The following is a 17,057-nucleotide window of genomic DNA, read 5'->3' as shown; positions in this document are numbered from 1 at the left end:
AAACATTAGATATAATTTTAACATTCTGAAAATAAGCAATGAGGCTAATTTTTATTTATCCTTCAAAATTATACATCCATAGGGAAGAGAGCATGGAAGGGACAAATCATCCAAACTGTCTGTATCTGAATCTTTAGCTGTATCCATCCTTATAAATTTATCCTTGTACAATGAATAGTCCTGAGGGCACCTGGGTGGCTCAGTTGGTTAAGCATCCGACTTCGGTCATGATCTCACAGTTCGTGAGTTTGAGCCCTGTGTCGGGCTCTGTGCTGACAGCTCAGAGCCTGGAACCTGCTTCAGATTCTGTGTCTCCCCTCCCTTGCCCTCCCCTGCTTGTGCTCTCTCTCTCTCTCTCTCAAAAATAAATGTTCAACCAATTTGACAATAAACTATTTGTAAAAAAAATAAATAAATGAATCAATAAATGTTCAAAAAATGAATAGTCCTGGAAGCACACAAGGCGAACTTACATTTATCATCTGATATCTCTATGCTGCTTAAAATTTTACCATTAATTTTTTTAATGCATTTCATTTTTAAATTCAAATATGAAAAAATGAACATACATATGTAAAACATACATGCTATTTAACTATTTGGATTCTCTATACTAAGCATTAATATAATTGCTTTATAACCAAAAAAATAAAATCAAGACCACAATAATGATAATGGTTATCTCTTTGTGATAAAATCACTCTTTATTTTCTTCTTTTCATTTTTTATTTTCTGAACTTCGTTTAATGAGCCTGTGTTACTCGTAAAATCCATCCCCCAAAAAAGCTAGAAAATGCCAAGTTGAAAGGGTGGATGGTTTTCCAACAAAGAAACGACAAATGAAATGAAAGGAAATATTTTGATATATTCCCTAATAAGATACATATATATATGTATATATGTATGTATGTGTGTATATATATGTATATATATAATTACTAAAAACATATCATGTTGAAATAATATCATTATATTCACCTAATATTAAAATCAAACAATATCTGCTCCACTCTATATCTTCATATGTATCTCTTAAGGTCACCACAAGCAAAATGCAGATGAAGATAACATGATACGAAAGGGATAACTGCCACCTTGAAATGCAAAAGCTGCACACAAAAATTAAGTGCAATCTATATCATCTTCAAAATAACATTTAAAGACTAAAATGTGAAAACAGCATCTCAAAGAAATATCTGTACTCCCAATTTTTATTGCAGCATTATTCACAAAAGTCAAGATACGAAAACAACCTAAGTAACCATCAACAGATGACTCAAGAAGATGTGCTATATAAATACAATGGAGCATTATTCAGCCATGAGAGGGGTGCCTGGGTGGCTCAGTTGGTTAAGAGTATTATTCAGCCATAAGAAAGAAATTCTGCCATGAACAACAACACAGATGGACCTTGAGGGCATTGTGCTAAGTGAAATAAGTCAGAGGAAGACAAATACTATATGATAACACTTAACATGTGCAATCTAAAAAAGTCAAACTGATAGAAACAGAGACTGCAATGGTGGTTACCAGGGGCTGAGGAGATAGAGGAAATGTGGAGATACTGGTCAAAGGGTATAAAATTCCAGTTACAAGACAAATAAGTTCCAGGGATCTAATGTACAGCATAGTGGTGACAGTAAATAATACTGTAGTCTATACTTGAAAGTTGCTAAGACAACAGATCTTAAATATTCTCAACACAAAAGAGAAATGGTCATTATGTCAAGTGATGGAGGTGTTAACAGTAATCTATACATGTATCAACTCAACAAATTCTACACCTTAAACTTACATAATGTTATATGTCAATTATATCTCAATAAAGTTGGAAAAAAACCTAAACTATGTATATGCTCTCTTAATTATTCTGAAATATTTTCTTTATTTTGAAAAAGTTAATAGGACTTCTATATTAACATCTGCTAAAATAAATACTTCAACTACCAGAACATTTGATGAAAAAATACATATTGCGAAGCTATAAAAATAAGGATTACAAAATAGAAAGTAAAAGTTAAATGTTATTGAGGATCATAAAATTTATACTGATATTTAAAAGCACAGGAATACAAAACTGAAGCTAAGCTTTGTTGTAAAACTACAACCCCCTTAAGAGTATATAATATCACAAAAAGTATTAGCAAAAATTAACAGAAAAACTATTCGAAGTAACAAAATATAGAACACAATATTCGAAGGAACAAAATATGAGAAAGACTTGGTAATATTTAGATTATAAACTGACAACACATCTGTTAATTTCAGAAGTGCTCAACAACCACTAAACACAGGTAATGGGCAGCAAACATCCTAAAAAGGTTTGACAGATAATATTATCAAGAGAAAACACTTTCAAACTTAAATTTGGTATAGATTTATGTCAAACTAACAGAACTTTGGGAGGGGGCGACCTGGCTGATTCAGTAGGTGGAGCACAGAACTCTTGATCTTGGGTTGTGAGTTCAAGCCCTATGTTGGCTGCAGAGATTACTTAAAAATAAAATCTTTAATTAAAAAGAACTCTGAAACCAAAAATTAGGCAGAATGAGAGAAAATGACTTACATAACTAAGAATACAAGCAAAACAAAAATCATATATTTGAAACATGATTACTTTGCTGTTCCAGTCAGGAATTCATACTCCAAGAGTACCAACAAAGCAGTATTCTTCCAGCATTAGAATTATTTGTATAATTTGTTTTAGAAATCTAACTTACCGAGTACCATCTGCTTTCCAGCTTACTTTATATGGCTTCTGCTCCAAAAGTTTAATATTTTGCTTGTCCATGGAAACAGGCTGTGCTCCAGGGAATCCAGACCTTAAAGAAGAACATTTTATTACTATTATGGCTGGCATCCATACAAAGCAATACGTCCTAAACCAATCTCACATTAGTCACACACTTACCACAACATTCTTCCTATCATGAGATTAATGTCAACTGGAAAAATATCAACTTTCCCAAGAATGCTAACAAAATGTTGTTATCTTCTAGACATTTTGGACATGAGTTAACAAGATTCTAATTGCCACCACATACTATAACTATTGGGCTTTTTAAACATTAATATTCATGATCTCATATTAAAGCAAGTTGTTTGCAAATCTACTTCATGAAGAAGTTTAAATCTTGCTTGCCTTGATTATCGTACATAATTCTAGACCCCATATTCCTCCATCATGACTCTGCCAACTTGGCATGAACTCCACAAGGTTGGCAAATTTCTGCTCAAAAGATGCCCAGAAGTGACAAAACAGGAGAAATATAGGTCAAGATTAAATACACTGGCAAAGGTTTAACACAACACTGAAATCATTATTACTTCACCATCATTTTCATCTTTTAGTTAAAATTATTTCTGGCTAATTGACCTTAATGTACCAGTAAAAAGTTTTTTATATTAAGAATTTTTAATAATTAGCAATCCTGTTTCATCATGTTCCAGCTGTATTATAATTTTCTACCACGGATAGCAATGATCAACAGAAATGACCATAGACCAAGACCTGAGAGCAAAAGATTAGAGCAATGAACTCTCAAGTCCCCTCCCATGAAATAACTGATAAATATTTTCAGGTCATGGTAGCCGGCAGAACATATTTCGATAAATATACTTATATACATAAAACTGATTCTCCCAGGTTTCTGATTATAGAAAAACTGGAAAATGTGGTACATTCAAGTCTCACCTATTCTCTCTTAATAAAATGATATGGGCAATACAAACATAAATCAGCAAAAGTAGAATCAAGCACACTAAACAAATACTGGATAGTGACAAAAGTAACTTTCTACTCTATTCGGAAGATATGTTTGAGTCATATAATTTTGACTCAACTGTCTAGTAGTCTAATTTTGACTCAACTGTTGATTTTGAAAAAAATCTGATAAACTCTTGTTTGATATCTTTTTTAAGCACTCTATGTAAACATCCAATCTTCAAGGAGCAAAGAAGCTAGGTCAATGTTTGCATTAATGTTAAATGTTGCAGAGTAAGAATAAGTTTTATTTAAAACTAAAATGTTTATTACCCTTCCCAGCCACAGAATTGATGACACTTCTGCTGTACCTCTCCTAACTTTGGTTGAGTTGTTACTTGAGTTACACCTTTAACAGTTACACCTTCCAAGAAGATAGCACCCTTAAGATGAAAAAAGAGAAAAATATTTTGTTAGAGTTCAAAATCTATTTCCAAAGACCATACTGAAAGATAGGATTACTTATTTTCACATCTGAGCAAATATATGAAACAGAAATACTCTGCTCCAGAAAGCTCTATAAACTCCCCCTGGGATTGTACACTCACTTTCCTTAATCCAGCATATGTTTTTCAATGTACATATATAGCCCAGTCTCTTTATCATATTGTCAAAGTATTCAATGGACATTACCCATTATATACAACTTGGCTACCATTTACTCAGAGGTAGACAGAGGGTCTGACATTTTACATTTTCTCTAATTTGTATACCAGCTATGAAAAGTAGATTGCAGGTTATTGATTTCACATATGAGTAAATGAGACTGCATGCAATTTATTTGAGAGGTAAAAACAGAATTTGAACCCAGGTCTAGACTATATCATTCATTAATATTCCCACTAGAGCGAGAGAGGAGCTATATCCCTGATGTAGTATGGATTTTTAAGGGGATAAACACCCACAATATATACACCTTTGTAAACTAGAATAAGAGTGTAAGAGTAGACAAAGTGGCAAAACTACAGTCATTGGATGTAAGAAAAACTATTACTCATCATTGAATTTTTAATCTAAATTCTTTAACTCAGAACTACATAAAGTGTCTTATTGTATTTCATAGCAAGCATATTTTTAAAATATCACAGAAGTGAAGCAGATGGAGAATTTATATATCAAATAAATAAAGAACACTCCTGGAAATTTTAAAGACTAAAAATACAGGCTAGATTCATGCTACAATTACTTTCAGACCCATAAGAGGGCTGGCATCAGTCTCAAGAAAAATCCATAAAACAACTCTAGCTGTTAACGTAATTAAGGAATAAAAAATATGGTCTACAAGCTGCAATGATCAATCTTCTGGAAAAGATTTGGCGATGTGAGCCACTTGGGAAGGAAAAAAAGAACACAGTATTTAGTCCACATACGTCCCTGTCAAATCTGGAAGAGTCCTGAGTCAATCCAGCAGACACTAGTCCTACTTTCTGCCTCTAATTCTGAATCACTTTTTATAGTTATCTTATATGTCATCAACTCTGTTTTCCTTAAATAGGCATACTTTAGAGATTTCAAGAACCAAAGGACTAAAGACTACCATTCTTCTCATATTACACCATTACCTCTTTTTACCAGCTAATGAAATTTTTGCTTTAGGACCATTCTACCATTAAATATAATAACTAAAGAATGAGGGAAAGAACCAGTTTCACAAGATATTTTTAACATATTTAGTTACTGAGATACTCAGATAACTGCAATATCCTTATAAAGTTATATCCTGTATATACTCCTTAAAGAGAGAATGATGCATTCAGAGAGTTCAATATTCAGCATCATTATTCCGAAAGTACTAATAGCTTAGGACTTTTTTTAAGTTTTACATGAAAAAGGTTCACTGATGAGCATGCATTTCCTGAGGAAAGTTTAGAAATCAACGATAATTTCTGAAAAGCAAGTGCCAAGGTGGCAGAAATTATTCCTAAAAACATAAATACTCTTTTTTTAAACAAATAAAAAGGACTAAAAACACAGAAAGAGGATAAACATTCAACCAAGTGCTTTCCCAGAATATTACTACAGGAATATTTTAATAATTCTATGCAGCTGAACAAGCTAAGTATTTTTTTAAGTTTATTTATTTTGAGAGAGAGAGAAAAAGCAGGGGAGAGGCAAAGAGAGGGAGAGACAGAATCCCAAGCAGGCTCTGTCCTGTCAGCAAAGTACTGAATTGACGTCTGGGATCATCTCTCTCTTTTTTTTTTTTTTTTTTTTAAGTTTATTTTTCTTGAGAGAGACAGAGACAGAGTGAGTTGGGGAGAGGCAGAGAGAGAGGGCGACAGAATCCCAACCAACCTCCATGCTATCAACACAGAGCCTGACGCAGGGCTCCAGCTCACAAACTGGGAGATCAAGACCTGAGCCAGGATCAAGAGCCAGATACTTAACCAGGCACTCTATGCTAAATATTTTTTTAACAGAATAAATATTGAGCCTCAGTATATTTAACAACTATTAACTTGTTTATAAAAGAGAAGTCCAACCATCTAGCAAATGCCTCTCACCCATTTATGTTTCTTCTTCCTTAATCTTTCCTACAATGTATCAATTTTTTTATTTTGTCTTCTACTTTCTTCTACAATAATAATTAAGCAAAACATGGTAGGAATATGTCCATTAAAAACAGTAAGCCTGATGCACTTTATACACCAGTAATATTTAGTAACTTTTTAACTTAATTTGCTGTTTCAACTATCATTACAAGTTTCTTCTGACAAAAATATATTATTCAAAATTATGTAATAATTTCAAAAAGGATCACTAAATCTAAACAGCAACGTCTTAAGTCTGGAACTATTTTCAAACATACTATAATTGAGATTCAAAGTCAAGGACATTCACTTTCATTTTTTAACAAACTACCATTTCAGTTTGTGGGAATAAAGAAATATCAAAAGTGAAAAGAAGATAGCGTATGCTTAAGACAAAAAAAGTGTATTTCATAAACAGAGTCTGCCAGCCTTAAAATGGAAACTCATATGGCTATCACAAAAAGGACAAAAGGAATCAGTGATCAGTCAGAGGGAAATTGAGTAAATTTTTATAGAAGATGGGGTCAAAATATATGTAAGAGGTGTGTGTGTGTGCGCGCACGTGTGTATGTATATATGAAGACAATGAGTAAACAAGTATGTGTGTAATGTGTAACAAGCATATGTTAGTAATGAAAAAAAAGGCACTAACAGTTTTAGTCAGAGATATGATCCCCGGTACTTGGGTGGCTCAGTCTGCTCTGTCTGTTAAGCATCCAACTCTTGGTCTTAGCTCAGATCATGATCTCAAAATTTCCTGAGTTTGAGTCCAATATAAAGAGCCTGCAGAATACTCTGGGATTCTCTGTCTCCCTCTCTCTCTCTGCCTCTCCCCCACTCATGTTGTCTCTGTCCCTCTCAAAATAAATAAATTTTAAAGACACAGAGAGAGAGATGATCCCAGCCATCAATTCAAAGGAACAAACAACATAACTGTAGGTCATACTCTTTCAAATCAATACTGGCATATATTCAAAAGATGAACAAAGGTGCCAGGAATGTGAGGACCAAGTACAGGACATGCGCGGACTATTAAATATCCTGAAGAAACCATCAGAATTCACTACGAGTCCATCACTTCAAGTCATAGTCATATCAATATGAGTCAGGAAAGGGAACTCTAACAAAAATAAAGTCTCAAACCAAAATAAGTTCACTGCGTTGAGATGTGAGCTATAAAAATTAGTCATTCTTGGATAGCTTCTATTAACTATCTTCAACTCAGATTGAAATAACAAGAAAACAAAAGTTTTCCAACCATTAATTTGCCAATTATTTACATCTACATTTGTCATGCCTGTCACCCATACTTTGACATCACCCAAAATCAACTCTCCAGTCATCTTAACCTCTGATGGTCTTGTCTTCATTTCTTTGGAGCCTCTTCTCCTTGGTTAATCTTATCACTTATTACCTTCCCAAAGAGTTCCAATATGAACCCTGGTATCTCTTTTTCATAAATAACCTTCCACATAACCTCAACCTTTTTTCATGAATACCTTGTTCCCTATGTCTTAACTGAGAGCTAATTTTCCACCAAGAGACCACTTCTCTCTTAAGTAAAAGCTACTCATTTTCCCACTGCCCAAGTCCCATAGGGATAGGGCATATCCTCACTTGCTCTCTTGGCCTCTCAATTAGACTAAATCCATTCAGCTATATCACTCAACAGTGGTAGAGCAGACATCCTTTGTAGTTGGTGGCAACAACAGCTGCCCTCTCATCCACAAAGACAGGACCCTAACAGCCATGTTACATGACATTATAAGATAACATCCTACTCCAGACAAAGTTGATGGGAGCATGAGCAAACCACTAACTCAGCCTGAATCCATTAGATTCTCTCATCTGGTAACTTGAAATTGGGATTCAGAAAGTATCTGCATGTGGCTAAAATTACAACATGTAAGCTCAAAAGATTCAGGATAGTTATAATCTCCCAGGTAAACAAGGAATCACAAAGAGCCAGTCTCAAAAGTCAAAGCTAGTGAAATATGTAACACAAAAGGAGAAAAACAGAAATAGAAAAAAAGCAAAGATGAGAAAACAAGAACAAAAAGCAGAAACTAGGTTCTAAAGAGCTTTCCAGATCCAGGCTCCAGTCCCTTCCTGAGATCTGGCTATATTCCTGTGTTTGAGTCCTACCCATTGACTCATAGTAATTTCTTATTATTATTGAAGCTAGTTTGAGTTAATTTCTGGTACTTGCAACCAAAGAGTCTAAAGTAGTAGAACACTCTACTCTTCGTGTACTGACATCCAGTCATTTCTCCATGTTCATCAACAACAGTATTTCTCACTGTGCTAACTTCTATCATTACATTGGTAACACCAACTTCCATTAGATAATCTTTACCCGTCAAACAACCTAGGCCTCACAGTTCAATAATTTCACTTGCAATGACCATCAGCTCTCCATAACTTAAACCACATGCTCCATGGCCACACCATCATCATTCCATACTACTCTACCTTTCAATTCATCAATTCAATTCATACTGATCAAGTACACACAACATTCTAAAGCCAACATGCCACTCTTCGACCTCTTTCCCTAAATAGCTTAACTCTTTTACCCTAACTATGCTCATTTTTCAATTTCACCAAGACTTAACAGTCTCTTCATCTCTCCCTTTTCTCAGTCTAACAGCCCCCTACCCATACCTTACTTCCTATTCAGTTAGACTCTATAGCTGATTACTTTACTTCTTCTTTGCCTGACATCCTCAGTACTCCTCAACCTTCTGTCCTTCCATCACATCCATACTAAATATACCCAACCTTGTATCAACCTACCACTAGTCTTCTCTACTCCCACCCACAGACAGCTGAAATTCACAGAGGAAAAATCACAATCTCAGTGCTACGGATGAGATTTCCCTCCTCTTGTCGAGGACCTATTTTTCCATATGCTTTTGAACTCCATTCTCTTTCATTTCCTCAGACATCGCTCTGTAGCATTTATTCCCTAAATTATTTTCAAGGTCACTGATTCCACAGCTGCTTATCCACAAGCAATAAATATGCTGGAATTTATTCCATACTAAACAGCTTTTCTGATTATATCGGCATCAAGCAGTCACCCTTCCTCTCCCTTTCTGATCATAACTAAACTACCTGGGGGCGCCTGGGTGGCTTAGTCGGTTGAGCATCCGACTTTCGCTTAGGTCACGATCTCGCGGCTCGTGGGTTCGAGCCCCGCGTCGGGCTCTGTGCTGACTGCCAGCTCGGAGCCTGGAGCCTGTTTCAGTCTGTGACTCCCTCTCTCTCTGACCCTCCCCTGCTCACGCTGTCTCTCTCTCTCTCCTAGAAATAAATAAAAATATTAAAAAAAAAAAAATAAACTACCTGACTGAACAGCCTGTACTAGTGTGCAGAAAAAGGCTAACACACCAGGACTGCTTACAAGATTGGCCCCTCGCTGGCATCTGGGAACAAGATTCTCAGATTGCTCTTACTCAGCTGATAAAGGTGATTCGCCATGCCTGGACTATCCATACGAACGACAGACCTTATGCTGAACACATACTTTCCTTCTGGGATTGTAGAACTTTCGGTACACACACAGGCTGCCTACATGACCAGCCATTACTAAAAACTTGGGCACTAGGGCTCTAGTGAGCTCTAATGAGCTTCCCTAGGCAGAAACATCACACATGTTGCTGCATCTTCACTGCTGCTAGAAAAGTGAGCTCTGTACAGCCTCTCATGGGAAGAGAACATAAGGAAGCCTCCATATGGAATCCACCAGACTCCACTTGTCTTTTTCTCTTATAATTCAGCTGTATATCCTTAGAACATCACTTTAATAAACCTTGGCTGTGAGTACAACTATATGCTGAGTCCTAGTGAATCTCCAAAAGTGGGGGTAATAGTGACGACCCCTAACACAATTCTATCTCCATATTCCCAACTCCCATCAGCTTCTTAAAATCATTAATCTGAACTGGCCCTACTACAAGATTGCAGAAAATAATGCTCATATTTGTCCCCTCTGTGGGATGTGAATTTAATTAATTCATTTAATTGACATTTAATTAAATTGACATTTAATACTGTCAAGTCATTCACATAAATCACTACCTAACTCTAAACTATTTTCATATTTCTTTGTTCTCTTGTGCTACACCCAGGAAGAATTTCCTAGATAAATCTTCCAGCTTGATAATTTCATCTACAGCTAACTTCATTCTGCTATCCAACCCACCTGCTAAGTTGTTATATTGGTTTTTTTGTTTTGTTTTCATTTCTTCATTTATTTTTGAGAAAAAGTAAGCAGTGGAGGGGCAGAAAGAAAGGGAGAGAATCCCAAGCAGGCCCTGCATTGTCAGCACAGAGCCTGACACAGGGCTTGAATCCATGAACCAGGAGGTCATGATCTGAGCCGAAATTAAGAGTCAAACACTTAACTGACTGGGCCACCCAGGCTCCCCTAGGTTCTTTTTAATTAACATTTCCAGGGTCTCTAATTGGTTCTTTTTCCTAATGGTCATTATTTTATAGATTGATCTCTTCTTTCATTTTGCAAACAAATGTTCTCTTTGCTTTTTATAAACTGGTCCCTCTGATATTACGTAAAAAAGAATGAAGTAGTTAAAAATGTACTAAGAAAAGATATCTAGGGGCACCTGGGTGGCTCAGTTGATTAAGCATCCAACTCTTGATTTCAGTTCAGGTCATTTGGTTTGTGAGTTTGGGCTCCACACTGACAATACAGAATCTGCTTGGGATCCTTTCTCTCCCTTTCTTTCTGCCCCTCCCCCACTCATGCTTTTTCTCTCTCTCTCAAAATAATAAAGAATCTTAAAAAAAAAAAATATCCAAGTTAAAAAAAAAAGCTGCAGAAAAATACATTTACATTACAAGGGGGTGGAGGGCATAAGGCCAAAACTGAACATATGTATATAAATGCATAAGAAAATAAGTACCTAGAAGGATAATCGAAAAGTAGAGAACAGTTGGGAGTGGGTGTGAAAAGACCTTCACTTTTTACTCTATATACTTCTAGATGTTTGTATTTTTATTTTATAAAGAAAACTGATCTTTATGTAATTTGTGTACACTTTTAAGCTAGGGAAATAAATGGGAAGAAATTCTTCTAAGATGACAAAATGCCAGTGGTAAGACAAAGGCTGAAGAATTTTAAGTTGTTTCTTTAGTTTTCAAATTTTCTTTAATGTAGGTATACAAGTTTTAATAAGTAAAAAATACACTTAACAATTTTAGAATTTATGAATATGATTTGAAAAGAGAGAAAAAAAAAAACTACCTACTACTTTGAAATCAAACCTACCCGTTTTCTCCAAAAGCAATGGCAGACTAGCTTATTGAGATCAATTCTGCAGCCATGAGATTAGTTAGATAAAATGTTAAAATCACCCGTTTGAAGACTCTGGAGAATTATAAAGGCAGTAAGGGCTTAAAGGGCCAAGAACTCAGTAAGAAAGGAACCCAGAGAGGTGAGCAAGACATTTGGTATAGAATTTCCTCTACAGGCACTGTTTTCAAAATGGTAGATAGGAGGCTAAACACAGCTTTCAGCAATATCACAGGAATGGAGAAACAAAAACTGAAGTTCCAGGCCCCTAAAGATGAAAGGTCCTGATTATTTCTCCAGGCTTTCAGTAAGGATCCCCAAAGGGCTACACTCTAGGAATTCAGCTGCACCAAAAAGAGACAAGACTCCCAAAAGAAAAGAGCAGTTTCTAAACAATTTAATCCTTGGGGCGCCTGGGTGGCTCAGTCGGTTAAGCGTCTGACTTCGGATCAGGTCATGATCTCATGGTTCATGGGTTCAAGCCCCGAGTCAGGCTCTGTGCTGACAGCTCAGAGCCTGGAGCCTGTCTTCAGATTCTGTGTCTCCCTCTCTCTCTTTTTGACCCTCCCCTGCTTATGCTGTCTCTATTTCTCACTCAAAAATAATTATTTTTTAAAAATGTGTAAAAATTTTTTTTGAAAATAAATAAATAAACAAACAATTCAATCCTTGGCTGAGTTAAGATGTCTGACTCCTAACCCTGTATAGGACAAGAGTAAATGTTCTCTAAAGGAGGAAAACATAATGTAGAATCTCAAATTATTTCCACAATTTTCAGACATAATGTCTAATAATCACAAATATGCAGGTATGCCAAAAAAGAAACAAGTGACTAGAAGTCAAAAGGATATGAGAAGAAAAACTAAAAAAGATGTAGAGGAGAGCTACAACAATTAGTCATCTGACACGGTTTTTAAATACCTGGAATTTGGAACGCCTGGGTGGCTCAATCGGTTAAGCATTTGACTTTAACTCAGGTCATGATCTCGTAGCCTGTGGGTTCGAGCCCTGCATCAGATTCTATCCTGACAGCTCAGAGCCTGGAGCCTGCTTTGGATTCTGTTATCTCCCTCTCCCTCTGCTCTTCCCCCACTTGCACTCTGTCTCTCTCTCTCTCAAAAATAAATAAACATTAAAAATAAATAAAATAAAATAACTGGAAATTAATTCAAAAAACTAAATGATAAGAATTCCAACAGAGAACTGAAAACTATTTTAAAACTCAAATGAAAATTCCAAAAGTGAAAGTAAAATAACTGAAATTACATCCTCAATGGATGGATTTAACATCAGCTTACAGCTAAAGAAGGATTAGTACACTGGAAGATAGGTCAGAAAAGAATATCCAGTTTGAAAAATTTTTTAAAAAGTGGAAAATATAGAAAAGAACATAAGAAAAAATAGGAGAAGGAGGGGATAAATCCTATCCGGTGAGTTCCAGAAAGAAAAGAGAAAAAGAGTGGATCTGAACCATATTCAAAGACATAATGCCTGAGAATTGTCTAAAACTAACAGTAACAACAACAATAAATCCAACCACAGATTCAAGAATCACTATAAATAGAAGGCAGGAAAAATACACAAAGAAAACCCCAAGTAGAAATATCATAGTAAAAGTGTTGAAAATCAAAAACAAAACAAATTAGCTTCAGAGAAACAACTTTTCAATAATTTTTTTAATGTTTATTTATTTTTGAAAGAGAGAGAGAGACAGAGCATGAGCTGGGGAGGGGCAAAAAGAGATGGAGACACAGAATCCGAAGCAGTCTCCAGGCTCTGAGCTGTCAGCACAAAGCCCACTGCAGGGCTGGAACTCACAAACCACGAGATCATGACCTGAGCTGAAGTTAAACCAACTAAGCCATCCAGATGCCCCAAGAAGAAACTTCTTAATAGAAATGAATTTTGGGGGGCGCCTGGGTGGCTTAGTCGGTTAAGCGTCCAACTTTTGCTTAGGTCATGATCTCACGGTTTGTGGGTTTGAGCCCTGCGTCGGGCTCTGTGCTAACTGTCAGCTCAGGGCCTAGAGGCTGTTTCAGAGTCTGTGTCTCCCTTTCTCTCTGACCCTTCCCTGCTCACGCTCTCTCTCTCGCCTAGAAAGAAATAAAACATTAAAAAAAATTTTTTAAAAAAATGAATTATGGAATATCTTCAAAGTGCCAACCCAAAATTCTATACTGAGAACAAACATTCTTCATAATGACAACAAGAAAAGACATTCTTACACAAATATTGAATGTGTGGCAGCAGACCCACATTAAAGAAAATACTAAAGGGAACTCTTCAATTAGAAGAAAAACTATCCAAATGGAACCATAAAAATACATGAAAGAAAAAAGAACACCAGAAAAGATAAATATGTATATTTAGATAAGTATATCTAGTAAATATGTATATTGGATAAATATGTATATTAGATAAGTATATCTAATGAATATTCACTGTATAAAATGATGATGATGATGATATGATGATGCCTTATTGGCTTTAAAATGCATGTAGAATTTAGATACACAATACCAAAAAGGCAGGAAGAGGTAAATGGAAACAAAGGTTCTAAGATTCTTGCATTGTTTAAAAAGCGGCAAAAGTACTAATATATACCAGACTTTAACAAGTCCAAGACAGATACTGAAATCTTTTTATTTTTTTTAATGTTTTTAATTTATTTCTGAGAGAGAGACAGCATAAGCTGGGGAGTGTCAGAGAGAGAGGGAGACACAGAATCTGAAGCAGGCTCCAGGCTCTGAGCTGCCAGCACAGAGCCCAACACAGGGCTCAAACTCAACAAACCATGAGATCATGACCTGAGCTGAAGTCGCACGCTTAGCCGAATGAGCCACCCAGGTGCCCCCAGATACTGAAATCTTGAATAAACACTAAAATAATAGTAAAAGAATGTATAACTACCAAGCAATAACTATAAGGATGGGGTGATATAAAAACAATTAAGCATAAAGAAGACAAGAAAGAAAAATAAAAAAGAACAAGTGGAAGGTTGGGAGGGGAGACTTAAGTTTTAAAGTTAATTATATCAGTAAAATAAATACGTATGAACCAAATACTCCAATAAGGCAAAAACTATTCACCAGATAAATAAAACTCAACAATACAATGCTTATAAAAGACATACCTTAAATAAAGAAGAATGTTTGAAAGCAAAAGGGTTTAAAAAAAGATAATCCATACGAACACTATCCAAAAGAATATCTGTGCAATCAATCATACTAACATTAGATATTTTCAATGCTAAAAGTAAAGATACTGCGAAAATACAAGAACCCTTTACACATATTTGTACAAACTAAGTAATATCACCTCCAAATACATGAAGCAAAACTTGAAGGAGAAATAGGTAAATCCGCAATCATAGTGGGGAAGCAAGATTTAGAATATCATTTTAAATGTCGTTTTTTTTCCTGAAAGAAACGTGCCCATCTTGGCTATGTTTATCTTAGTACTGCTGAAGCTCATCTGCAACTATAGACGTTTAATGATACTTGACATTATAAAATAACTCATTTTTAAGACCCCTTCTTCGGGGGTGAGGGGGAAGAACCTGCAAACTTTAGTACATTTTACAAAACAATAACTCTTTTCTTTAAACTCTTTTACACATTCAAATACTATATTCTAATTCAAAAACACAGTAAACATATAAGTTCATGTTTAATGTCATTCTTAAAAATACAGTTGAAAAAATATATAGTTGAAACCCCTTACAAAAATGATACTATAAGAAAGTAATCATCTATGCTAGTTATGCTATTAGCCTTTCTTTAGAATGTGAGTCTTATTTTTCTAGGTATGTGATTCAGTAACCAATGAGTTAGATTAACAGAATAAGGGTTTTTTTTTTAATTATTTCTGTTTCAAAGTAATGAACACTTTTCAATAGCCTCAAAGTCTTGAAGTCTGAAATATAAATACATATTAAAACAATATTTTTCACACAAGGGACTTTGTTTTAAAAGCCCAAATGACTATATACTATGTGAATTACATAAAATCCTTGTCTGTGAATCACTGCCTACTAATGAGTTGTAGACTTTTACTACGCAACTATGATATCCGATATTCCTTAATTATTAACTTCATTAAAATTTAATTATTTCCAGTTTTCTACCTTTTCTCTTTGGACTACAACATATACTTGTATATGTACAACCAGTACTTTTCTTTTCAGCATCTCTCCTGAACCCCCAAGAAGAGAACTCCTAATGGTTTTGTTAGGCCTTTTAATGGGAGTTGTCCATAAAATCAAGAAGATTAATGGGAGTTGTCCATAGAAGAGTCTTCTCAGTTCAACTTTACAGCAAATATGAAAGTATCACCCATGAGGAGCAGGATTTATATGTAAAGTTATTTTAACTATGTGACAATCTTGTAAATCATTAATAAAAATTTTTACTACGTAGTTGGAATCTCCCAATACTTTGCAAAAAAAAAAAGGTAAATTCTCAATTTAATTATGTAAGAGTTTTCAGGGGATGGGCTAAATGGGTGATGGGCATTAAGGAGGGTACTTGTTGGGATGAGCACTAGATGATANTTAATTATGTAAGAGTTTTCAGGGGATGGGCTAAATGGGTGATGGGCATTGAGGGTACTTGTTGGGATGAGCACTAGATGATATATGTAAGTGACAAATCACTAAATTCTACTCCTGAAACCATTATTATGCTATATGTTAACTACCTTTATTTAAATAGAAAATTTTTTTTAAAAAGAGAGAGCTCTTTGGTTTACCTGAGAAACAAAAACAAGATGAACTTAACAAACTTATCCCAGAGAAAAGGGAGACTCACGGCTATGAAGAATCTTTAGAAATTGCCAGAATGAAATAACCTTACAAATCCAGCTGAACAAATACATAAATCTCAAAATTTAACTTGCAGAAGAAAAAAGTAAAGACTATAATGTTTTCAAACATTACCAGTTTTAACCGTTCTTTTCTCCTTTTGCCGAAGGAGGCACTTGACCCAGGTTCTGATTCCTTTTTTCCATCCTCATCCTCATCTTCATCTTCATCATCCTCAAAACACCAATCTGGCAATAGAGGTGGGGGTGGTGCTTCCTCTATATCACCATAGCGACGAAAAAGTTCTTTCAAATAATCGCCCTTATAAATTCCTGGTGGTCTGGCTTGAGCAAAAGTAGCAACTGCTGCTTCAATACTACAGAAAACAAACACCATGGAGTTTCCTCACTACTCTTTGTTTCTGCAGAGTTATCAAAACTGACTCTATTTCATACACCCAATGAAGTATAATACTTTTATAAAATGGACAAATCACAGTCCCCACTCCAAGGGCATTCAATCTATTAAGGGACAAGTTCCTTCTGAAATAGCTTTAATATAAGGTACACGGATAATTCCTAAAACCTAGAGGTAAGCTGCAATGAGTATATAGAAGAGACCTGGGTAAAGTCTGTGAAAATTTTA

General features: G+C 35.2%; 1 protein-coding gene across 3 annotated transcripts in view; it reads right to left on the bottom strand.

The window, feature by feature from the left end:
- The window catches only part of RNGTT (RNA guanylyltransferase and 5'-phosphatase), a 317,119-nt gene that overhangs the window by 269,139 nt on the left and 30,923 nt on the right, over window positions 1-17,057 (bottom strand). For all 3 annotated transcript variants that reach the window (XM_077750277.1, XM_077750275.1, XM_077750276.1), the window contains exons 6-8: window positions 16,548-16,788; window positions 4,037-4,146; window positions 2,721-2,822 (exon numbers count right to left, since the gene is read on the bottom strand). In XM_077750277.1, the coding sequence (XP_077606403.1) occupies window positions 2,721-2,822; window positions 4,037-4,146; window positions 16,548-16,788 (453 nt within the window). The remainder of the gene's footprint in view (window positions 1-2,720; window positions 2,823-4,036; window positions 4,147-16,547; window positions 16,789-17,057) is intronic.

Source organism: Crocuta crocuta, unplaced genomic scaffold (assembly GCF_008692635.1).
Source record: "Crocuta crocuta isolate KB4526 unplaced genomic scaffold, BGI_CrCroc_1.0 scaffold9, whole genome shotgun sequence".
NCBI lineage: Eukaryota > Metazoa > Chordata > Mammalia > Carnivora > Hyaenidae > Crocuta > Crocuta crocuta.
The sequence above is the reverse complement of the archived record's forward strand: the minus strand, read 5'-3'. Positions and strand labels throughout refer to the sequence as shown.